The sequence below is a fragment of the Lampris incognitus genome, chromosome 19 (genome assembly GCF_029633865.1).
Source record: "Lampris incognitus isolate fLamInc1 chromosome 19, fLamInc1.hap2, whole genome shotgun sequence".
NCBI classification, from domain to species: domain Eukaryota; kingdom Metazoa; phylum Chordata; class Actinopteri; order Lampriformes; family Lampridae; genus Lampris; species Lampris incognitus.
In genome coordinates this window covers 35441683-35467986 of record NC_079229.1, presented here as the reverse complement: position 1 = coordinate 35467986, position 26304 = coordinate 35441683, and the positions used below count along the sequence as shown (strand labels likewise).

The following is a 26304-nucleotide window of genomic DNA, read 5'->3' as shown; positions in this document are numbered from 1 at the left end:
CCAAATACATGAGAGCACATGCCGAAAGGGCCGGCCTGGTTTGTGTGGTAAGTGTAGCGTGGTCCAGTTTGTCTCGTGGTCCCTCTGTTCTCGCTGTGTGTTCGTGTCTGGGTTTGGCTTCCTCACGTGAGCGTAGTGTTGCTGTGTTTGCATGTTTGTTTTATTGTGTTTGGCCTTTCTCGACGGCACCATTTGCAACACCTAAGAGCTGCTGTCGGGTGAAAACCTTTTTTAGCCCTCGTTTGTTTTTTAAGAAAACGAATCAAACCACTTTGGGTGTCTGCTTTGCCTCTGTTCAGATTTATAAAACTTCTGAGCCTGCGAGGAAACTTTTAATTCAGTAAGAAAACCAATGAGGGGGCGTCCGGGTGGCGTGGCGGTCTATTCCATTGTTTACCAACACGGGGATCTCCGGTTCGAATCCCCCGTGTTACCTCCGGCTTGGTCGGGCGTCCCTACAGACACAATTGGCCGTTTCTATGGGTGGGAACCCGGATGTGGGTGTGTGTCCTGGTCGCTGCACTAGCGCCTCCTCTGGCTGGTTGGGGCACCTGTTCAGGGGGGGGAGGGGGAACTGGGGGGAATAGCGTGATCCTCCCACGCGCTACATCCCCCTGGTGAAACTCCTCACTGTCAGGTGAAAAGAAGCGGCTGGTGACTCCACCTGTATGGGAGGAGGCATGTGGTAGTCTGCAGCCCTCCCCGGATCAGCAGAGGGGGTGGAGCAGAGACCGGGACGGCTCAGAAGAGTGGGGTGATTGGCCAAGTCCAACTGGGGGGAAGAAGAGGGGGAAAATTCCTCACAAAAAAAAAACAACAATAAGAAATGAAATTGATGTGCTTGGTTTTCGTCTCGACAGCAGTTTGGTATTTTCACGTGCTGAAAGTGTATTTGTGTTTTCGCTGCATCAAGTGAGGCGTTACTTAACGACTCTACTGTCTGAAATGCCTGAATATTAATTAGTCTTTATTGGCGGATGTAACGTGTAATGTAAATGAAAAGTCGTCGGCATATGGTTTCTGAGGCATGCAGAAGTACTACATGTACATACTTTTACGTGAAGTTCAGATCAGTCTTTTAAAGCCAACTTTAAGCCGACCGGCCTCCAACCATAGCGCACAATTTATTAAACTGATTCTATTTTGTCACTTTTGCATTACTGCGTATTTGTGTTTGTGCGTTTGTGTCCGTGTGTGTTTTTCCCATGTCGTCCTTGTCTGTTCACGTACACCTTCACATTTGTGTTTGTCTTTGTGTGTCATCCGTCCGTCCGTCCGTCCGTCCGTCCGTCCACCTTCGGGCTCCCACCAGGCCTGAAGACCATCGTGGGCGCCCTGATCCAGTCGGTGAAGAAGCTGGCGGACGTGATGATCCTCACGGTCTTCTGCCTCAGCGTCTTCGCCCTCATTGGCCTGCAGCTCTTCATGGGGAACCTGCGGCAGAAATGCGTCCGCAGCACCGTGCACTGCGTCAACGGCACGCTGCCGGCCAACGCCACCTTCTACTGCAACAACAAGACCTGGACCTCCGTCAAGGACTTCCTCAACGACGAGGGTGAGCTGCACACACACACAACACACACACACACACACACACAACAGAAAGATGTCATGTGATTCTGGTGAGGATGTACCAAGAACAGATCAGTTTCCAGACTCCATGTTTCTGTTGAAAACAGTCGTTGAGTGGTGACGGGGCTTCAGTGATGCAACCACCTCCTGTTCCAGACGCCTTTTTAAATAAGAAAGAAACATGTCGTAAACTCGATATTCTTTTAATAATAAAATAAATTTAAGGTGGAACGAGACCCACCAGTCGTGTGTGGCGGTGTCTGTGTCTGCAGAGGCCCTGTCCACTTCCTGCCTTTTCTTATTTGTCTTATTTTGCTGTGTACGGGACATTTCTGGGCGTTAACCTTTGGGCAGCGGGACTCTATAAAAACCATAGCGACCAGGTGCCAGATCGAGATCGTAAAAAAGACGCTAACACAGCGAGGCGACACGCCAAGCGGACGAAGCTCGCTCCCAAACGAGAGTGAATCTGGGGCTGGCTTTCACCCGTTGGCGAGCCCTGAAGGAGAGGATGGGGATGAAGAGCGACGTGGAGTTGGCCTGTACACTGGGATGTGTTCTGGGAACTGCGCTCAGGGGGCGTGTCCTTCGGGTGACGTTGAGCCGGAGGGGAGGGGCCAACTCTGAACGTTGCGTTAACAAACCGCAACCGACAAATCCTACTCGTTCTCCCTTTATTAACTGTACTTAAAATGCTCAGTGTTCTATTCCTTTTTATGTGGCGTCAGTGTGACTATGTGTGAATGAGAGGGAGGACAGTGGAATGGTGAGGATGCAAGGAGTAGAGGTGGCGAAGGCATATGAGTTTAAATACTCGGGGTTCAACTGTCCAAAGTAACAGGGAGTGCAGAAGAGAGGTGAGGAAGCAAGTGCAGGCAGGGTGGAGTGGGTGGAGAAGAGTGTATGGTGAGAGTAAATGGTGCAGAAGTAACGTTGGAAGTGGACACTAGCGGTGGGGGTAAGGGTGATGAACAGGGCAGAGCCTGCAGCATGGCCCTAGGTTTAACATGTAGGGTACCTAATGGTGTGAGACTAATACCTGCAGAACTGACAGCAGTGGTAACAAGTTCCCAAACAACCCTGTGTAAAGAGTTGCAGCGTTTCTTGTGATAGGTTCCTACCATCCATCCATTATCCAAACCGCTTATCCTACTTAGGGTCGTGGGACGCTGGAGCCTATCCCAGCAGTCACTGGGCGGCAGGCGGGGAGACACCCTGGACAAGCCGCCAGTCTGTCATAGGGCCCACACATTCATACCTAGGGACAGTTAAGTATGACTGATTCACCTGACCTACATGTCTTTGGACTGTGGGAGGAAACCAGAGCACCGGGAGGAAACCCATGCAGACACGGGGAGAACATGCAAACTCCACACAGAGGACGACCCGGGGACAACCCCCAAGGTTGGACAACCCCGGGTTTCGAACCCAGGACCTTCTTGCTGTGGGGCGACTACGCTAACCACTTACCTTTATCGTTAGATGTTTAAATGGTTGTGGTGTTTCAACACGAGAAGGCTTAAGAGGGGAGGGATGTAACAAAGTGAATAATCACACAAAGCTAAATCAGTTCATCTGGACACTGTTTATTGAGAAAGAAACGTTTCATCACTCATCTAAGTGACCTCTTCATTACCGTGGCCAGAGAGAGCGCTCTGGAGCCATGGTGCTAGCTTAATCATCCATGTGAAACTATGTGCTGAGTCTGGTGAATGCCTGTGTACGATTAACTACCTCGAGTCCTCTGCTCTCGAAACGAAGTCTAACCCCCACCCGTGTCTTTGTTAAAGCAAGTGAAGTTACTACAATTAACTGTCCTTTAAAAGTGACCCTGGTGTCCAGGTAGCATAGTGGTCTATTCCGTTGCCTACCAACATGGGGATCCCCGGTTCGAATCCCTGTGTTACCTCCAGCTTTGTCAGGCGTCTCTACAGACACAATCGGCTGTGTCTACAGGTGGGAAGTTGGATGTGGGTATGTGTCCTGGTCACTGCACCAGTGCCTCCTCTGTTCGGGTGGGAAGGGCAAACGGGGGGAATAGCATGATCCTCCCACGTGCTACGTCCCCCTGGTGAATGTCCTCACTGTCAGGTGAAGAGAAGCGGCTGGCGACTCCACATGTATCTGAGGAAGCATTTGGTAGTCTGCAGCCCTCCCCGGATCAGCAGAGGGGGTGCAGCAGCGACCGGGAAGGTTCGGAAGAGTAGGGTAATTGTCCGGATACAATTGGGGGAGTAAAAGGGGGGAAACCCCCCCCCCCAAAAAAAGCACCCTGACATGTGTAACAAGCATGAATGAGTAGACTTGCTAGCCGGTTGGCTAACGGGTAGGACCCTTTACTCAGCTGGTTGATGTAGTTGGCCGTGGTGTGGGAGACCCACTTCCCGGCTGCCCCCTGAATTCGCTACATTGGTGTCAGAAGTGGGACGGTGAGACCGTGAGGCCATCGGAAGTATGTGCGCCCAGAGGTGTGAGGGAACCGGTATGCTAAAATGCGGGGACACGCTTCCCGAAGGAGGAGGGTAGTGTAACGACCATGGACTCGCTAGCTCTTGGCTAACGGGTCGGACTCTTTAGTTGACTGGTTAGTGCAGTCCCCCGTGGCGTGGGCGACCCGGGTTCGCATCCCGGCTGCAGTTTTTGATACATTGAGAACTTGTCCAGATTGTGGATATCAGATGAAGGTGACCATTTCAGTAATTGCGTTGTTACCATGATGCAGGTCAGATCAGTATATTCATGGAGGTCAAATCTGTATTTGTTTTATACTTTTCAGACCAGACTCACAAAGTTCTTTTGGGGCAAATTAATGCGTCGACAGACAATAACCGCCAAAAGCTGATGAGCCGAGCAGTTCATTTCTCACTCCACTTACATGTGGCGGTGCTGACATGTAATGGCGGCCGCAGGAGAAGGACACGCTTCCAGAATGTTCTGTGTGGGGAGAGGCATGATGCGTGGCACGCTGTGGGAGTGACTGGTGTTTCCTAAATGGACTGGACAGTGTCATGTTGGCACTGGACCTACAGCTGATGTCAGTGAAAACACACACACTAACACACACGCACACAACAATGGTGTCATATTTTTAAAGGCTCACAGACACATACAGGATGTGACACACACACACACACACACACACACACACACACACACACACACACACACACACACACACACACACACACAGAGGTCATGTGGAGTCAGCTGGTATGTACTGTACATGACTTGACAGCCTTGTTGACCCTGTGTTCTTATCGTCATAGTAACACAATGACGTTTAGACATTACACACACACACACACACACTAGCATGATGACATGATGTCTATTGTGCAGCATAAACATCCAGAGGCAAAGAGAGAAGCTGACTTGTTTGCCTTTGGTCTTTGCAGTGTGAGTCTCCAACTTCAGAACTACATGGCAAAGCTAACGTTGTGTGTGTGTGTGTGTGTGTGTGTGTGTGTGCGCGTGTGAACTTCCATTCCTTTGACATTCCTTTAGAATGGTGACTCCTCTCCATCCAGCTTGTGTTTGACCGGCAAAAGTCTAGACCTTCGCTAATGCACCCTCTTTATTTTTTATTTTTTTTTTACGTCGTTGACCAAATTTTCTTTGATTTCTAACAAAAAAAAAATCCAGCCACATAATCGGTGAAACAGCAGAGTGACGAGAGCTCGTATCCAGAGAGGTCCCAACGCTGCGTGAGAAATGAGGAAGGTGACGTGTGCCATTATGTCGTTCAGAAAATGCATACCCCTATACATACACACACAGCTCTAGCAAATACAGAAATACATACATACATAAATCAGGATAATAACCCAAACGTTTCTTCTGTTACAGAAATGAACATTTAGCATCAATTCGCTGTCTTATGCGGGGAGTTCCCCACATGTACGGTAATAAGAAGCAAACGAAAAGAAACCAAATCACCAAAACAGAGGGAGGGGGGGGGGGCAAAAGAACTTGGGAACGCCAAAACAGAGGGGACATGATCAAGGCCGGACCCAGAATACCCGGGTAACAGGATGTTCGTTCGGTGGGTTTCCGGTTTCAGTTTCGGGATGCGGATATTCTTTTTATTTTATTTTTTTATTTTTTATTTGCCTAATGTAAGCTAGCAATAAAGGCGAACTGCAAAATAGCGCTGGCCAGCCCATTCTTGTACTATATCTATACGTTTTAACCGCGTCGTCACACCCTGGGGATCTGTGGGCCACGCGCAGCCGTGACGTCACGCTTCGGTTGGCCTCGGCCGTTACGGGGAAGACGGAATGGCGGAGGCGGCAGTGTGGCGACTCTCTCCAAAACCGAATTTAAAATTGAGCGACGACAAGGCGGTGTGCCAAATGGGCAGTTTGAACAGCAAGTGAGCGCTGTAAGTAGCTGGCTATTGTACGGTGTAAACCCGAGACTATACTAGCTAGCAGGCTTAGTTTAGCTTAGCTTAGCTTAGTTTAGCTGACGTCTGCGTTCCAGCCGCCATTATCAAGCTTCAACCGGCCCGAATAGTTGAAGTAAAAAACAAGGAATAATGTGGGAGTATCTGTGGTTAAGGCAAGTATTGGCCGAAAAAAAACCTAATAATAATCGGTTACGGCTGTCTCGTTAGAAGTATTTGTTGTTGTAACAGAAATATGTGTTTTGTATCGGTTTGACTTGTTGGGTTCAGGTTGTAAAGCTTTCTAGACGGGGGCGTCCGGGTGGCGTGGCGGTCTCTTCCGTTGCCTACCAACACGGGGATCGCCGGTTCGAATCCCCATGCTACCTCCGGCTTGGTCGGGCGTCCCTACGGACACAATTGGCCGTGTCTGCGGGTGGGAAGCCAGATGTGGGTGTGTGTCCTGGTCGCTGCACTAGCGCCTCCTCTGGTCGACCAGGGTGCCTGTTTAGGGGGGAATAGCGTGATCCTCCCACGCGCTACACCCCCCCCTGGCGAAACTCCTCACTGCAGGCGAAAAGAAACGGCTGGTGACTCCACATGTATGGGAGGAGGCATGTGGTAGTCTGCAGCCCTCCCCTGATCAGCAGAGGGGGTGGAGCAACGACCGAGACGGCTCAGAAGAGTGGGGTGATTGGCCGAATAAATTGGGGGGGGGGTAACAAAAAAAAACAAACGTTATAGAGTTAGGCCAGGGATAGGCAACATGGTCCAGAAAGGTCCGGTGTGGGTACAGGTCTTTGTTCCAACCAAGGAGTTACACACCTGATTCTATAAATCAACCAGTAGTCTTTCCTAAGGACCTTGATTTGTAGACTCAGGTGTGTAACTCCCTGGTTGGAACAAAGACCTGCACCCACACCGGACCCTTCTGGACCATGTTGCCTATCCCTGACTTAGGCTCAGGGAACGTGGCGCTGGAGTTGGCCCCGCCCACTGCTTGTAGTGTATAGGAAGGGTTAAATGCGGAGGACAAATTTCATTTCAACGTATGCGAGTACTGAGAAATGACAATAAATTATAAATAAATAAATGACATTGAAGAAGTTAATAAATAAATATAAATCTTATAAATATAAATCTTGAATTTGTCCGAGCTAGTATGCTGTTTCTGTGCTTCTGTTTCACAGCGCTTTCTCGGGCGTTGTCTCGGCTTCGCAGCCTGTTGTAATGAGCATTTATGTAGATCTATAATTTATAAAAAAAATGTCACAAAAGGTGCATAGATACGAACGACCTCATTCAACCGAATCCCAGACATGCATAAAACACACCAAACCTTTTGGAAAATGGTTTTTATTCACAAATAACAACACAGAGAACGATACTGTAGCATACCAGAACCCTTAACAACTGATGTCTTTAATTAAACTGAAAAACACGTGTTGCGCCGCTGTGCCGTCTGTCTCAGCCAACAATGGAGAAATGTCTGGCTGAATCCTTCCCGAGCCCCCCCACCCACCGGGACGCTCCGAGTATTCGCTGTTGATTACTACCGAAGCTTCAGAGCCCCAAAAAGAAAAGGTATTCGGAACAGCCCTAGAAATGACAAGATCTAACTCTAATTTTATAGCTTAAAAGAACCGCCGTGCTTATCTTGGGTTCTCTTTTTCTGTATTATTCATATCATTTACTTTTGTATATCCTTCCATCTCACTATATGAATGCAAATGTGATTACCTTCGTGAAAAAATGTAGATGTGTTGTGCAGTGTCAAAACTTTTCAGCGACTTCATTTTGATATGTAATGCTTCCTCCACAAGGAAAGCAAATGTAAAAAAAAAAAGGAAAACCAATGAAAATTTGGTCACAAAAAAATAAAATAGGAATGGCTAGCTAATGCACCTTCTATTTATTCATTTCCAGTTTGCTTTGCTGTCCATCAGATCAAACAAATGTCCCCCGCAGGCCCCTGTATCGACCTCTGAGAGCTGCCGTGTAACCTGAGAGCCCAGCTGTGGCAATAATCACACCGGGGGCCTGGCCCGTCATATTGGCTGGGTTTTAAGAGTGCTTGATGGGAGATGGGTGGCGGACGTGCCCAGTACACAACATTTCCCATAATGTCCAGTTAATCCAGCGGGAGTCAGTCATCTGTCCAGAGAAAGTCCCATCAGAGAGGCCGATGTGAAACTCCCAGCTTCTCCCTGTCACGTTTGATCATTCACCGTATTCTACCAAACGAATAAATGCCATTCAGGAAACGGTGAAATTGGGTCAAGCACTGCAGAGCACCAGAATGTAGTAAATCTTAGCGACAGGAGAGGTCTGTGTTCATACTGGCATGGATGTAAAGCTCGATGTCCAGTAAAGTTTCTTCAGTGAGCAGAAATCTGAGGACGCAGACTACAACCGGGCATCATGGGTAATGATTGAATAGCATCTGTATGTTAGAAGAGGTCACTTCCAAACTGGCACTGTTATACTGAGACTTCATTAATCTTTTATTCGTTTTAATCTATTTAAAATTTTTAGGACAAGATAAATCTTTTAGGATATTGTGAGCTGAATGTGTGAACTGTGGGTAGGTTATGTGGTTACGGGCTTTTTGTCCATCTGAGCCTCACTACAACAAATTCCCCTCGGTATTGTACCCCTCAGTATTGTAAATGGTTGTTGTGAGACCAGCTATGTTGTATGGTTTGGAGACAGTGGCACTGATGAAAAGACAGGAGGTGGAGCTGGAGGTGGCAGAGTTGAAGATGATAAGATTTTCATTGGGAGTGATGCAGAAGGACAGGATTAGGAACGAGTATATTAGAGGGACAGCTCAGGTTGGACGGTTTGGAGACAAAGCAAGAGAGACAAGATTGAGATGGTTTGGACATGTGTGGAGGAGAGATGCTGGGTATACTGGGAGAAGGATGCTGAATATGGAGCTGCCAGGGAAGAGGAGAAGAGGAAGGCCAGAGAGGAGGTTTATGGATGTGGTGAGGGAAGACATGCAGGTGGATGGTGTGACAGAGGAAGATGCAGAAGACAGGAAGAAATGGAAATGGATGATCCGCTGTGGCGCCCCCTAACGGGAGCAGCCAAAAGTAGTAGTAGTAGTAGTAGTAGCAGTAGATTGTACCAATATGGCAATGAAGTATTCAGTCTCGAAACATCACATTAAAAAAAAAACCCAACAAAAAACAGCATTACAGACAACAGGAAAAAACAAATGAAATGTGTCATTCACTGTCTGTGAATATAGCAAGTCTAAAATTCAAATCATTTCAATAAAAAAGAAATGAATTTAATTTATTTGGTGTTAGCCATAAACACCAGGATGACAAAAGATTTGGACACTGATGAAATCATCGATACCTTTGCCAATAATCAAAATAACAGACTCATTGTTCTTCTATGGGGTGGCGCAGTGGTTAGCATGGTCACCTCACAGCAAGAAGGTCTTGGGTTTGAGCCCCAGGGTAGTCCAACCTTGGGGGTCGTCCTCTGTGTGGAGTTTGCGTGTTCTCCCCGTGTCTGCGTGGGTTTCCTTCAGGTGCTCCGGATTCCTCCCAAAGTCCAAAGACATGTAGGTCAGGTGAATCGGCCGTACTAAATTGTCCCTAGGGGTGTGTGTGTGTGTGTGTGTGTGTGTGTGTGTGTGTGTGTGTGTGTGTGTGTGTGTGTGTTGGTCCTGTGATGACCTGGCGGCCTGTCAAGGGTATCTGCCCAATGACTGCTGGGATAGGCTCCAGCATCCCCTGCGACCCTGAGTAAGGATAAGCAGTTTGGATAGTGGATGGATGGATGGATATTCAGTGTATTTGTGGACACGCAAAGTCAACTTACAACTTGATCTGAAACTTAGTAGGATCTGAATCTCAGAAATAAACCCAAGTTCACAGAGGACATGCGACAAAATGGATAAAGATGTGACAAGTCATGAACACTAGAACACTGCTTGAAACACGATAAAACAATATGTACAGTACAGTGGCGTAGGCAGAAACCGCAGTGTGGGTGGGCACAGAGAAAATCAGGTGGGCCTAGACCATCCAAGACCATCCATCTATCTATTACCCAAACCACTTATTCTGCCCGCGGAGTTGCAGGGATGCTGGAGCCTATCCCAGCAGTCACTGGGCGGCAGGCGGGGAGACACCCTGGATAGGCTGCCAGGCCATCGCAGGGCAGAAACGAGCGGCGTTCGTCCAAGACCAATCATACTTAATATGTTCTGACACGAATATGTTAACCAAAACAGGCCATTACAACTGTACTTGCCTGAATGCAACACAGTTTAATCATACAAAGTTTATACATCATCAGAGGTCATGTTAAAGGCACCAAGATGAACATCAACAGCATTTCATAGCCTGGCTCGGCGGCCACATATTCACACACACACATGCAACAGCATCATTACTCAAGCGTATGGATAGAGGCACACACAGGGCCGCTGACACCGGGGGAACACTGGGTCTGTTGTCCTGGGCTGTGGGTTAAGGGAGGAAGAGGTTTACATTCACACCGTCTGTTTGGGCTGTTTAAGGTCCCAGTGTGTATTTGTTCCATGTAAATCTGATGTACAGTATGTTCAGATCATTAAAGAACAAGTTTGTTATCAATTTTTCATGGAAAACTTCAAAATATCAAAGGGGGGATTTGGAAATGATAGCGTGTCTCTGATATGATAGTATTTTGGTGGCGGAGCTACCCTTTTAATTAGCCTGTATTTGGATTAAGTAGTGAGTGGGAGCGGAGAGCTCTTGCCGTGTGCAAATGGAACAAACGTGTGTGCGTTCTGGCCAGTCGGCGACCTGTGCGCGGTCAGGATCAGGGTCGGGGGCTAGCTCCTGTGAAGTCTTTGCAAAAGCAAAACTACAAAACTGTCTTTGCTGAATGAGAAAACACTGCATCTTCAGCCAGAGCAACAGAAGGAGAGGAAGTACAAAACTCAAAACAAAAAACAAGGATCTGTCTGCGGCTTCCTTTCACGACTTTGAGTTGTTGGGAAGCTGTTGTGTCTCGCTAAAAACACTCTGTGGAAAGTCATTGAAACTGAGTTTTGATGGGTACAGTTGGACCTTTAGTCTCAGTTGATTTTATTTTTTTCTCCCCAGTTGTACCCGGCCAATTACCCCACTCTTCCAAGCCATCCCGGTCTCTGCTCCACCCCCTCTGCTGATCCGGGGAGGGCTGCAGACTACCACATGCCTCCTCCCATACATGTGGAGTCACCAGCCGCTTCTTTTCACCTGACAGTGAGGAGTTTCACCAGGGGGACGTAGCGCGTGGGAGGATCATGATGTCCCCCCCGAACAGGCGCCCAAACCAACCAGAGGAGGTGCTAGTGCAACAACCAGGACACATACCCGCATCTGGCTTCCCACCCGCAGACACGGCCAATTGTGTCTGTAGGGACGGCCGACCAAGCCGGAGGTAACACGGGGATTCGAACAGGCGGTCCCCGTGTTGGTAGGCAATGGAATAGACCACCATGCCACCCGTACGCCCCCTCTCAGTTGATTTTAAGATATTTCATATTGGAACGTGCTGCGGTGGGTCATCATGGCTGGAAATGAATGGATGCCGTTGAAAGAAGGTGTTGCATAAAAGATGAGTGGCCTGGACCGAGTAACTTTAATGCAATTGCATTAAGCATCCTGCCAACATTTTGTCCTTTCTTTCTAAATGCCTTCGCCATCGCAGTAAGGCCACTGACGGCGTGACTCCTCAGACGGAAGACCTGTTTCCTGGAAGACGGTTCAGTATTGGCAGCGACGACGAGGAGGGTCTCAGTTTTATTGTGGTTGTCAGAAGGTGACAGATCCGACATTCAGCAGTTTACAAAGAGAGCGTGAAGTAGCTCATCCTGCTGCGTGTCCACGTGGATGGAAATGGGTCGTGATCAATGTTAATGTACATTCAGAAGTGGGAGTTGAGTAAATGGTCAGTCAGCCATGTTTCCTCTAATGGGTTGGCTTTAATGGACGTGGCCTTGTGGGCCAAGGGCGTCTAAACGGTAATGAAATATTCCTGATATGGATTTCATGTTTCCTAAACATTATGGATCGGTTGTGCTTCAGCACAGACAGCCAAGGAAACACAGGTTGAAATAGATGGTGTACACTGTCTCAGAACAGCAGCGTAATCTTACAGTCTATAGTATGGTATTACTTAATAATAATAATAACATATAACTCAAACTTGGGAAAAAGTGATAGAGTAAACTAGGCAACTGTTCAATCACTATATTGAAAACTGTAACGATATATATAAAAAAAATCACATCCAAACATTTTCAGGTGATCTTTACAATCATGTTTATACCCTTATTGCTGTTCTTTAATCCAAACACAACTGAGTTTTGGTTTTTTTTCCCCCTACATTTTTGTTCATATTTTGGGATAAAAAAACAGTTTTCCTGCTGTAAAGAGAATCAGAAATTTCTTTTTGAAGAGTTTTTGGTCTTCACACTTGCTCACAACAGACAAAAGAAGGAAATGCAGGGGGGCGTCCGGGTAGCGTGGTGGTCTATTCCGTTGCCTACCAACACGGGGACCGCTGGTTCGAGTCCCCGTGTTACCTCCGGCTTGGTCAAGCGTCCGTCCCTACAGACACAACTGGCCGTGTCTGCAGGTGGGAAGCCAGATGTGGGTATGTGTCCTGGTCGCTGCACTAACGCCTCCTCTGGTTGGTTGGGGGAACGGGGGAATAGCGTGATCCTCACATGCTATGTCTCCCTGGTGAAACTCCTCACTGTCAGGTGAAAAGAAGCGGCTGGTGACTCCACATGTATCGGAGGAGACGTGGTAGTCTGCAGCCCTTCCCGGATCGACAGCGGGGATGGAGCAGTGACTGGGACGGCTCGGAAGAATGGGGTGATTGGCCGGATACAATTGGGGGGAAAAAGGGGCAAAATTCAAAAAAGAAAAAGAAATGCAGGCGGACATAGCGAAATGTCAAATATCCCCGTTTCCTCCTACTGAACCAAATCCAACCAATGGGACTCAACCAAGGACATTTAAGGGTAAATTTAGGTTTTATTTATTTATTCATTCTTTTGGGGGGGATAATCCCATAATACAATAACAGACCATTTTCCTCTTCTGTTAAATGCGTATTTAGCAGGTCTTGGGTGGGAGTGACAACATAGTTTGTATTTGATAAGGAGGGCTTGTAGAGAGAGCTTTGATCGATATTCATGGTTTGGATTTGAATGGATGTGCAAATAGACAATCCCATCCACAGAAGAAAGAAGAACAGGATATTTAGAATAATATAAAACTATACAACTTCAACATTTTGCAAACTTGATGATGTATTGTGTCAGATAGAGCCGGACGATGATGTGGATAACTGTCTAAATGGATGAAACAGACATTTTTCATTTGTGGAAACAAGGAACTAATCCAGAATTTCTCTCCTTCAAGATAACTTCTACAAGGTGGAGGGAGCGAAAGACGCCTTAATCTGTGGGAACAGCAGCGACGCAGGGTGAGTCGACTCTTCTACCTTCACATCCCAAGGTGAGAAGGTTGCTAGTTCAAATCCCTGACACAATGTGGATAATATGGTTGGAACAGTTTCTCTATAAACCATGAAAAGAGCCCTTGAGCAGGGCACGTCACACCCACTAAGGGCAATTAAAGGGAGTTAGTGGCTGTCTGGTATCAGTCTAAATGATGCGTCATTCAGTACAAGTTTAACTTCAACAGCGCTGGAAGCCCCCCCCCCCCCAATCAATCATCACCTGTCAGGTGCATCAAATCAAACTACCTGCTATTACCTCATTACTACCTCTTTATTAGACCAGAACAGTTGATAAATGATTCATTAATGAATCATAATAAAAAATATTACTTATTTTTTAATTATTCATTTATTTGATAATATTCTTTAACAAATATCTATCTATCTAACTGATATCTAATACTGGGCGGCGCAGTGGTTAGCGCGGGCGCCTCACAGCAAGAAGGTCCTGGGTTCGAGCCCCGGGGTAGTCCAACCTTGGGGGTCGTCCTCTGTGTGAAGTTTGCATGTTATCCCCATGTCTGCGTGGGTTTCCTCCGGGGGCTCCGGTTTCCTCCCACAGTCCCAAAGACATGCAGGTCAGGTGAATTGGCCGTACTAAATTGTCCCTAGGTGTGTGTGTGTGTGTGTGTGTGTGTGTGTGTGTGTGTGTGTGTGTGTGTGTGTGTGTGTGTGTGTGTGTGTGTGTGTCAGCCCTGTCATGGACTGATGGCCTGTCCAGGGTGTCTCCCCGCCAGCTGCCCAATGACTGCTGGGATAGGCTGCAGCATCTCTGCGACCCGAATTCAGATAAGCGGCTTGGATAATGGATGAATGAAAAAATGAATATCTACCGATATCAAGAATTTCATTTTGATTATTTATGAATAATTTTTTATTGTTTCGACTCATTTCCAAATTAAGTACTCACTATAAACCAATATTCAATATAATATCTGATACAGTTATAAACTAAATAATATCATTCTTCATCAATGATTTTTCTTATAATAAGTAATTTATATATTAAGCATTTATAGATGATAGTTATCTTAAAGCGTTATATTTACAGTAATTGGCTTCTGTGGAAGCTGTGGTTGTTGTAAAATGGAGCGAGTTTTGTGTTCAGCAACGTAAACAAACATTTGCCCAAAGCTGACGGCTCTGCATGCACGAGGCTCCATCTCACGCTGCGACGCCGTGTAAATCTGAATGATTGTATTGGTCAGTGTGTTTTGTTTGTGTGTGTGTGTGTGTGTGTGTGGTACAGAGAAGTTGGATGTGCTGGTTTGGGTTTTGTCGTTGTGTCTTGCTGCTGGGACCATGTGCTTTTATGATGTGTGACAATGTCACAGCGGACTAATGTCTCCGCACAGAGACCATGCTGAATGACACCACCATGACAGGGCCGCCGCGGATATTTCTCTGTGTGTGTGTGTGTGTGTGTGTGTGTGTACTATGTGCACAAGACAATATGCAGAAAGGGTCCCGAGAGCCGTGTTTGGGTGTATTAGAAGATGCTGGAGGAGTTGCTCCTAGCTCCCGGCCAGTATTAAAGGAGACAGACTGTGCTGAGACATGAATGAAAGCTGTCCAGAGGTGATAGCTGAAACGCTAGCTAGCTAACCAGGCTAACCGGGAGCTAGCCAAGAAGCTGAGCGGAAGGTTAGCAAAGGACAGGCGACAAACATAGCAGAGATGAATAATGACAGATGCACCAGATGAGAAGGGGAGCGACAGTTCAGTAGCGGCAGCACGGAAAAGTGGAGGAGAAGAGAACGACAGAATGAGGAGAGGAGGAGGGGAGAGGTGAAGAAAGATAAAGCACATGGAGAAGAGGTGGAGGAGAACACGAGATGGCAAGGAAGTGAGAGCAACATTGTCGGGAAAACGGGAAATTTGAAATGAGCCTCCGAGGTGAGACGAGAGTGAGAGATAGAGAAGAAGACAAGAGCAGAAGGAAAGATTGTGGGGGGGAAAAAGAAGTGAAAGACAGACAGGAAGAGAGAGGAGACATAATGTACCATTGACTCAGTACCTCTGGGGCGGCGAAGGTAACGGAGCGGAAAAGGTCAATTAAAACTCTCCGCCGTGGTTCAAAGACTCGCCTGCATCGAATTCAAGGCCACTCGGAGAAGAAACCCGCGGGACAAACATGGACGCCACCAAATTATTTTCTGGTCAAAGCCGTTCCAGAGAATAATGATACGCTTGTTTGTTCTCGGGTGTTTTTCTGATTACGTGCGTGTAGAAGTCGGTTGTCATTTGTTGCGTTTGGGCCGCTGTAATTGAGCTGGAGTTTCTGCTCCAATGAGGCCGTGTTGTCAAAGAGCAGATGAGATGGATAACATGTTGTAGCAACTTAGTAGCGCACACACTTAATCCATAACACAGGTTTGTTTATGTCACCTTTACACAGATATGGTGTGGGGCAGTAAGCAGAGTTCCCCAAATGTCTTATAACTACGGCCAGGAGGGAAACATAAGATTATACATATATGTGTGTGTGTGTGTGTGTGTGTGTGTGTGTGTGTGTATGTTTAAACTGTAAGGCAGTGACAGGTGATTATTTTGAAGGGTATGTAAACTTTTTACAGGCACTTTAGATTTTAATGTAATCTATCAATAGTTTAAACCAGAGAGAGAAAGACAGACAAACAGACAGACGGAGTGTGAGAGAGACAGACAGACAGACAGACAGAAAGAAAGAGAGACAGACAAACAGAAAAAGAGAGAGAGACAGACAGATAGAAAGAGAGCGAGACAGAGACAGACAGAAAGAGAGACAGACAGACAGACACAGAGAGCATGAGAGAGACAGACAGACAGACTGACAGAGAGAGAGACAGAGCGAGATAGACAGACAGAGAGGGAGAGAGCGAGAGAGAGAGACAGACAGAGAAAGAGGTAGACCATCTCTGGCGCTGATGACATTGAAGTTGACGAGAATGTGATTTGGTTCTGTTGGATGCTCTGCTCACGCTGATTCATCCTGCCTAAGGGCAAAGGTCACCGAGCTGAACTACTCACAGAGACATATTCTACACCCAGATGCACAAATAATACTACAGTGCTTGAATTGAAAGAATATGGAGTACTTCACTCACCACTTTAAACACATGTAAAGAAATTAGTCCTTGAGACTGCACTACCTTATCCTGTCACTTTATATAGTACCGCAGTACATACTGATAGACATGGTACACAGACAACTTAACGTGCCCTGCAAAGGAAACTGCAAGAGATGGTGCAAGAAATTATATTGGCAGTATAGTAAACATACCATTTTACATTTAGACAGGAAACCAAAGATATTCTTCAGGTCTACACAAAAAAATCCCTCTTTCACTATGAACAATCATTTAATTCATCTTGCCAGACTTCCTGCAGAGGTGGTGTGCCAGATCTAATCATGCTCCATTTGCAATGCATGCTTTAAAACCATGATTTTAAAATATTAAAGTCTTATTAACCATGACCAGGTGTAAATGGGGTTTGATATCTGTTTTATAACATTTGCATTTACATTTTTTAAAGCAGTGGGAGGGATTGACTGACCACAGACAACGATAGGTGGATTCGTGCAGGTATGAAGCGTTCTGCTGCATCATGAGTCAGTGTGCCAGGAGAGATGGCTCATCCATAGACTGAACCAAGTTTTTGCTCCTGAGTGGGTTTCATTTCTTTAAATCCATCTGTGCCATTTGGAACGACTCTCGCCTGATGGGGCTGAGTTACTGAGTTTATAGCAAACACTCCTTTAGGAAAAAAACAAAGTAGAATGTGGACAGCAAACAAATGCTAATGATTGTGAAACTTGGTGGTGTTTTGTGCAGCCTTTAAAGGCACATCAAATGTGGATATATTCAGGTAGAATGCCACAAAAATTCATTCAGTAGACATTTTCTGATGTATTTGCTCATGGTGGTAGCAAAGAGAGCGCCAAGTGCGTTCAACATTTATCTGTAAAGTGACTCGCCGTGGTCACATGACAACGACCACAACACCTCGTCCAACTGGGGACAGATTTCACGAAGCATGCCGCTTTAATGAAATTCTGGGGAAAAAAATAATTATAATAATTCAGTACCAGGACTTTACAATTACATTCCATTGTTTAACGGATAAGAATAAACAGAAGCCAATGTACGACACTCCCAATCAGATGGGGAAAAAGAACTCCATAGAAAAAAAACCCTCAGAAATGAAAACCTGGAAGAAACTTCAGGAAGACCACCAGAGGTCTCGTTATAGGGGCCTATTAATTGTCTTCTAATTTCTAAGAGGTTAAACAAACAAAACAAATCTTACTTTATTCAGACACAAAGGTAGGTCCATGTTCAAGACAACAACAAAGAAATACAACACAAGACAAGAACACAGAAATATAGCTAAAATCAGCAGCTCACAAGTCCACAATGACTAAAAGCTATGTAGACATTTGTTCCAATGTTTCCAAAAACAAGAGGAATACCTGGTGTCACTTTGTTTAAGCTCAGTTAAGAGCATTATAATTACATTCTTAGAATCAATTAATCGACACATAAATTAGTACATAAAATTCCTCAACACAACATGAAAAGTGGGAACATTACTAGTCACAAACATGTGACTTGCACTTGTCCATCTTGGAAGCTTGAGCAAGATTCTAAATGCATTCAATCAATTCAATTTATTGTCATTAAAAACAATGTGCAGGCACATGTTAAAAATGAAATGAGGGTAATGAGGGTAGTATATGCATCATTATATGCTACCTGCAGCTTTTTTCATTTTTGCTTGGCTATAATTGCAACACAAGTGGGCTGTGTCGAGCGGTGTACAGTAGGCCCTAAAAAGCAGTTTTAACCTCAATTGCACCCATATGAAATTTGCGTGCCAGCATATTGGCTTGTGCATACAGTTTGCAACACTGGCGCTGCACATCATCGTCGTCACATAGATCATTCCTGATGATGTGACCCAGATATCTCATTTTGTTCACCACATGTAGTGCTTGGTCTGCCAAGAAGAATGAGGGAACATTTTGCTTCTTATCCTCCTTGATTTTAGCAATCATGACAACACTCTTTTTAGAGTTAAATGTGATGTCACGCTGCACACCATAACTTGAGCAGACTCTAAGCAGTTGCTGTAGGCCAGCACTGTAAGGAGACAGTATGACTAAGTCATCAGCGTACATCAGATGGTTAATAAGACTATCCCCCACCATACAGCCAGTCTTACACTCTTAACTTTTTGGAGAGATCATCCATATACACATTGAAGAGAACAGGCGACAGTATTCCACCTTGCCGGACCCCATTGGTCACTGGGAAGGGTGCAGATATACTCTTACCCCATCTGACTTGCATGGTTTGATATAAATACCAAAAATACAAGATCCTTATCAAATAAGAGGGGACCCCTCGCTCTTCTAGTTTAACAAATAATTTACCATGATTAACCCAATCAAAAGCTTTTAATGCATAAAAAAACCACATAAATACTGTAGTGTTACGTCTTCTATATTTACTAATAACTTCCTTCAGTGCATGTATGCACAAATCTGTGCCATGTTTATTTTTAAAACCAAGTTGATTGTCAGTAGTTGATATATATTCTTGAAGCCTATCCAAGAGAATTTATTCCAATACTTTGGAAAGTATGCTAGCCAGAGCAATTGGCCTATAATTTTCTATGCTGGATATTTTACCAGTTTTGTCTTTGATTACTGGCACTAGTAAGACAGACAACATAGAGTCAGGTAGGATGCCATGCATTAACAATCCAGAAAAACACATAGCAAGTAACACTGAGATTCTGTGGCTAGCATACTTCAGATGTTCTGCTGTTATTTGGTCAAGGCCACATGCTTTGTTCACTGACAATTTCTCAATGGCATAGCACACTTCATCGGGTCTAATAACCACATCATCATTGTTAGAGACATCACCAACATTAAATAAATGTTAGAAGTAATTAAACAACATTTAGAAAAAGCATCACCATATCGAGGAAGGACATGATCTTTCTCGCTGAAGGGGTAACGCCATCCTCAATCATAAAATCCATTTCTATCATGCTAATGATAGCATGCACTTTCTCGGGTTCTGTGGCCATTCCTCTTTCTTCAATGATATGACCCAGAAACTTGATGCTTTGTCAAAGGAGGTGGCACTTCTTTGGGGCCAATTTCAGTCCACGTTTCCTCAGTCGGCTGAACTGATTCAATTGAGACTTTTGATGGCTTTTGCGTCATTTGGTGCAAAGATTTAATATGTCGTCAAGGTAGCACAGTAGGGTCAAGAAGTTTTGGTCTCCAAAGATATTCATCATAAGGTGCATGAAACTCGCTTGACTGTTAAACAGACCTTGTGGTAGTCTGTTGAATTCATGGAGGCTTACTGGTGTGGTGAAGGTGGTAAACTTGTCTTGCTAGTGCATGGGGATGTTATAGAACCCTGAGGTCAAGTCCATGGCAATGAATATGGCATTTACACCCAAAGCGGCAAAATAGTCAGCTTGGTGGGGTTCTGGGTGAATGTCCTTCACTGTGTATGCACTAAACCAGCGTTTCTCAAACCTCTCCTGGCGGACCACTTGTCCTGCATATTTTAGATCTCTCCCTGCTCCAACACAGCTGATTTAAATGATCAGTTTTGTTATTAGGCAGCTTCGGGAGCTCATAACGAGTTGATCATTTCAGCTCGAATCAGCTGTGTGGGAGAGATCTAAAACATGCAGGACAAGTGGTCCACCAGGAGAGGTTTGAGAAACGCTGCACTAAACCACTGGTGGTCCCACAGATGCATAACTTACCATTCGTTTTCCATATGAGCACCAGTGGTAAGGCCCACTCGCTTGAGAACTTGTGTAGTATGTCCTTCTCATCCATCTCAGATAGATAGAAAGAAAGAAAGCCAGTTTATTTTGTCATTGTATTCTTACAATGAATTGTATTATTACAACAAATTGGTTCTCTGCATTTAACCCATCCTATTGTAAAGGAGCAGCGGGCAGCTGTGGCGCCCGGGGACCAACTCCAGTTCTTCTTTCTATTGCCTTGGTCAGGTGCACAGGCAGGAGTATTAATCCTAACATGTATGTCTTTTTGATGGTGGGAGGAAACCGGAGCACCCAGAGGAAACTCACGAAGACATAGGGAGAACATGCAAACTCCACACAGAAAGGACCCTGGACAGCCTGGGGTTCGAACCCAGGACCATCTGGCTGTGAGGCAACAGTGCTAACCACTGGGCCAGGACTTCTTTCAGCTTCTGGTGCTGGCCTTGTGGAACATGGTGGTATGGTAGTCAGAATCGGCGGTCATCTGTCAGGTTGATTCCCTGGACAAAGTCCTTGGCCCAGCTACAGTCCAGCTCGTCTTTGGAAAACATGTCTTCATACCTCTGTATAAGCTCTGTCAGCTGGTCCTTCCAGTATGATGACAAGAGTGTTGAGCTTGTCCTGAAGGTTAGGGGCCACAGGGGCATTGTGGACATGTTTGGTGTTCTTCCACTTGCTTTGTCCTTGTGCCTTTAACAATGTAGCCGGGACATGGTTCACATTGAGCTTGAAATCCTCTAATGCCACACATGGTGAAGCATCAGCTAGCTTTGTGTTCCTCCTCAGTGTTAAAGGCTTGAGGGACGGCGGTGGTGTAGCGGTCTAAGCATCGGTTTTGTGTCGATACAGTTGCCCACTGGGGCCCGGGGTTCACACCCCGGTCTCGTCAGATCCGACTATGGCCAGACTCGACGAAGCAGCAATAATTGGCAATGCTGTCTTCGGAAGGGGGCGGAGTTGGCTTGTGTTCGTCACATGAATGCGTCTTTGTGTGTGGGGAAAAAGCAGTGGTTCGGCCTGGATTCGCCTTGTCATGAAAGTGGCGAGGTGTCTCCTTCGAGACTGCCGGCTGGAGAGATGCAGTTGGCGAACGCATGCAGTACGAGGGTGGGTGTTTGAACTAAAATAGGGATTGATTGGCCACTAAATTGGGAGAAAAGGGGAAAAATCAGAAATAAATTATATATATATATATATATATATATAAAAAGGCTTGTTACATGAGTTCATGGCCTTTACAGGTACCCAGCACTCACCAAGGCCATGGTTCTCCCGACCATGATGGTTTTCCTGTGTGACTGAGATTTCGACGGCTCCACTAGTATGGCACTTCCTTCTGAGACGGGAGTATTGCCAGGAAGCTTGCCCCACACTATATGCTCATGCATGGGGATCAAGTGTCACAGCACTGGTGAGCTTCACAGTTCTGATGATGTCTGGAATCTTGTCACCTTTCCATTTTACCATGCCTGAAAGCATGTTTAAGAACTGTTCAATGCTCAGCTCGTTGGAGGAGTCAGCTACGCCAATCACACACCAGTAGACAGGGTCTTGCTTGAATTGACGTAGCAAGTGTTTAAGTACATTGTTACCTACTATCATCTGGTCAGCGTTATCTGGTTTCAGATAACACTTCATAAAATAGAGCAATAATAGATTACGATAAACAGGGCAACAGGCATACCTTTTGGAATAGAAAAGGAAAGGGTGTCAACACTTTACACTGGCTCTCCTCTCCACATTCTGTAAAAGAAAGACAAACTTACATGAAATGCAGGGTGTAAAACATCATGTTACCTACTGGCGACACATTATCAATATCACACACACAATCAGACCATGAGGGTTAATATATAGCTAGCAAACCACTGAAATATCTAACGTGTTGATACTAGTGCTAGTGCAAACCAGACCGGCACATCTAGTTCAAGGCCAGCTGGATAAATCACTCAAGTTATTCATTATATAAACAAAATGCTAATTTTAATTTAGATCGGAGGCAAGACCGACAGGTTCCTTGGCACATAGCATCCCAGTGTGCATCACCATATGAGGGTTATTCATAAAACAAAACAAATATCAAAGATGGGGGAGAGAGCATTCTAAAACGAGGGAATGACCATCCCTGAATCGAGGGGGGGGGGGCTAAGAGTACATCTGTCGCCATCTTACAATGCTGTGATTGCAACTATTCCCCACCCCTCTGTGAAGAGTACACATGGCCAGCGAAACTCTGCTTAATGGTCACACTCATATTTGATCATGAAACTGGACGTTGGTTTCAGTCGTTAGGCAGCTGTGTTATTTATAAGGGTGGGAATACCTGCGGTCAGTTTAGACTGAAGGTGTCACTTACGCCCCTTTTCCACTGCATGGTACCAGCTCAACTCAACTCTACTCACTTTTTTTCATTTTCCACTGGGCAAAAGTTAGGGATAGTACCTGGTACCAGGTACTTTTTTTGGTACCACCTCCGTCGAGGTTTCAAGTGAGCTGAGCTGATACTAAAAGGTGACATGGAAATACCACTATAAATAAATAAATAACTCAAATAAAATAAACTATAAATAAATGTATATTTATTTAAATATATTAAAAAAAACACCCAAAACTAGTCAACATGCCCACAAATGACCAGCGGGGCTTCTCTGTGAGGGGATACGATCTGCATTGGGAAACGAAATCCCAAAAAGCGAAGCGAGTAGAGTCGAATAGAGTCGAGTTGAGTCAGTACCATGCAGTGGAAAGGGGGCATTAGATGAATGATGGAATATATCTGTCTATAAACGTTGTGTCCAGATGAACTGATTCAACCTTCGTTGAGTTTCTTACCGGGATTATTGAGCACGTGTCAAGACATTGTGAAACGTGACCCAGCCGCTCCGAGCACACAGTCCATGGATGTATTATACTAGTAGAACTGGACACTGGATATAAAAATGGCGCCTGTTAATTCCTATGAGAATTGCTCGCCTGGCGCATACGCCAAAAAGGTTCCTGGCTTCCGGGTTACTTTCGGGTACCTGGAGCCCACTGAATATGCCCAGTAGTGTTTCTCCCATCATGCCTCTAGACTATGAGAACGGCTTGTACACAGCCGTGTCGTCATGCAGGTAAAAAAGATTTTTCTGGGCTTTAGAAAATTTAAAAAAGATTAAAACCCCATGGCTTAAAAATATACAATACAAAGACTTAACAATTGACCATGACTATAGCTGCAGGTGTCCTGTCAGCAGTTTTCCAGGTGTCTCTTTTACGATGGTGGTCTGTGGGGGAAATGCCTTTTGGGCCGCAGGGGATTTTTCGCTGCAATACCGCGAATGACCACTGGAAAAATGGGCTACAAGGCTGAGCGGCGGCGCCGCATACAGTTCTACTATAATACATCCATGTTACGTTCTCACTGAAGCGTGAGTCCAGTGGAGCAACGTCAAATGACGCCCCCAGGGAAACAAAAATATATGCCATAGAAAACCGCTGTAGTAGGAACCTGTTTACAGGTGGGAACAGATTCTGGGGAAGTTCACCATGGGGGAAAACAAAAAAGATTTAAGGGAAATAACAAATTAAAAACATATAAAATATTTACAAAAATATATCTTGGCTCCACATACGTTTTGTATCCAAAGAGGAATGCTAACACCGCTAATGAGGCATACCCCGTTTATTTATTTATTTGTTTGTTTGTTTGTTTTCTCTCCCAATCTGAAAAGAAAGCCCAGCGCCTGAAATTTCCAAAGCACATCAAGGTATCGCTTTTAATCATCATTGACCCGACTTCCTCTCAGAAACACTCGGCTGTCGCTGAAGCAGTTAGGAAGAAATATGGCTTGACCTGACTCGGAAGAAATGGCTGCCGGGGGGTGGGGGGGCTTGGGGGGGTCTCATTTTCCTGGAATACACTCAGTCACACAGCTGATATTCATCATCCCATTAACATAGCATCCACTTCTGCTGCTGCTAACCACCCGCTCGCTCTGCGCTCACGTGTGTGTGTGTGTGTGTAAGACTTCCATTAAATTAGCTGAGAATTTATTTTTGGCTGTCTTAGTGTATGTCCAACTCTCTCTCTCGCTCCTTTCCTTCGTTCTCTTTCGCTTATGTGTGTGTGTGTGTGTGTGTGTGCGCGTGTGTGTGCGTGACTCTGTGCATGTGCGTGTTTGTAAGAGTGATTGTATGTGATATCTGTTCTATGTTTAGGAATGAAAAAAATGCCCTTTACTGCCAAAAGATATCGGTGTGTGTCTGTGTGTGTTGATGAAATTGTTTTGACACTTCATATTTCTATTTGCTCAGAAATCCCTGAACAGAGCAACAGACACACACACACAGAAGCTGGGGACTGTGGTGTCCCCGACCTATGACCTGTGTGTTATCCTGTGTATTTAAGTGTTTTCCTGGTTGATGTATGAGGTATTTTTTCAAGTACAATCAAGTAAAATGACACTGGCAAAAAAATGATATATGTATATGGGGGTTTAAGTATAAAAGCAACACACACACACACACACACTTACTCAGGGAAGGACAGGCTGAAGGGACAGAATAGTAAAATGATATTGGAGTTGACACTCTGACCTTCTCTGCCACCCCACGTTCTGCTCCTCCAGACAGAATGATGTCGGCCATCTTGTTCATAACCCAGCCGGAGACGTCATCTTTGTTGACGGCGCTGCCTGCTAACACACACATACATGCACACATGCATGCACACATGAAAATACAGTAACGGTTTAGAGACAGACAGCCTCTGTTGATGCAGGATGAGGGAATTTTACCCTCAACCTTTTGTGCATGCAATCTGTTGTTCTGGGTTGTTTTCACTTTATTCAGCTCTGTAGGTAGAGTGATACATTAGATTCAGAGTAGTGTGTCGCTGTGTGAACACAGGTCTAGTTTATTTGTGCATTCCCCCCCCCCCATTTTCTCCCCCCAATTGTACCTGGCCAATCACCCCGCTCTCCGAGCCATCCTGGTCGCTGCTGCACCCCCTCTGCTGATCCAGGGAGGTCTGCAGACCACCACATGGCTCCTCCGATACATGTGGAGTCGCCAGCCGTTTCTTTTCACCTGACAGTGAGGAGTTTCACCAGGGGAACGTAGCGTGTGGGAGGATCACGCTATTCCCCCCCCACCCTCAGTTCCCCCTCTCCCCCGAACAGACGCCCCGACCGACCAGAGGAGGCGCTAGTGCAGCAACCAGGACACAAACCCACATCCGGCTTCCCACCCGCAGACACGGCCAATTGTGTCTGTAGCGACACCCGACCAAGCTGGGGGTAACATGGGGATTCAAACCGGCGATCTCCATGTTGGTAGGCAATGGAATAGACCACTACGCTACCCAGACGTCTTATTTGTGCATTCTTAAGTTGCAGTCACCATCTAGAGTTTTACATTCACATTACATTGTAAAGAAAACGGTCGGGACAGTAAACGACGATGGACCCTCCCCCCATCCACGACTCAGCAGCGCTGCCGCTCTGTCCAGACTTCGAAGGTAAATGCTGTCTCAGGGAGTGAGTTGCGAGCAGAGCTGGATATTGAGCTGAACATGGAGTCTGCATGACAGATGAAATATGACAGAATCCGCCCCGGAGACCGAGGAGGACGTTGACTCAGAGAAATGAATATTTATCGACAGAGCCTTTATTGACACAGAACTTGTTGACACGTCTCAACACTCTGCTTTGAGATGCTGTGTGTGTGTGTGTGTGTGTGTGTGTGTGTGTGTGTGTGTGTGTGTGTGTGTGTGTGTGTGTGTGTGTGTGTGTGTGTGTGTGTTCGTTCACACTTAAGCCGCCCATCATTCATGCCTGACAGAAAGGTGGTGGACAGAATGGGAGAGGCTGAAAAAAGAGAGAGATGGAGATGAGAGAAAAAGGAGGACAGAGACAAGACGGTTTTCTGTATTGACAAAGTCTTTCACTTGAGGTTTATTGATGCACTTGAAGTCCCACAAGCTGATGGACAAACAGGTAGACACACAGACAGGAGAATCAACAAGCAGACCT

General features: G+C 45.7%; 1 protein-coding gene and 1 long non-coding RNA gene across 2 annotated transcripts in view; one reads left to right on the top strand and one right to left on the bottom strand.

Annotated features, from left to right (window-relative positions):
* Nucleotides 1-26304, top strand: part of scn5lab (sodium channel, voltage gated, type V-like, alpha b) — a 283003-nt gene that overhangs the window by 50811 nt on the left and 205888 nt on the right. Inside the window, exons 7-8 of the mRNA XM_056299257.1 lie at nt 1313-1555; nt 13384-13447. Coding sequence (XP_056155232.1) covers nt 1313-1555; nt 13384-13447 — 307 coding nt within the window. The remainder of the gene's footprint in view (nt 1-1312; nt 1556-13383; nt 13448-26304) is intronic.
* On the bottom strand, nt 21295-24986 carry LOC130129839 (uncharacterized). The gene is made up of 4 exons (XR_008812080.1): nt 24869-24986; nt 21975-22033; nt 21547-21759; nt 21295-21433 (listed from the first exon to the last, which is right to left on the bottom strand). It is a non-coding gene; the product is annotated as an uncharacterized LOC130129839 (long non-coding RNA).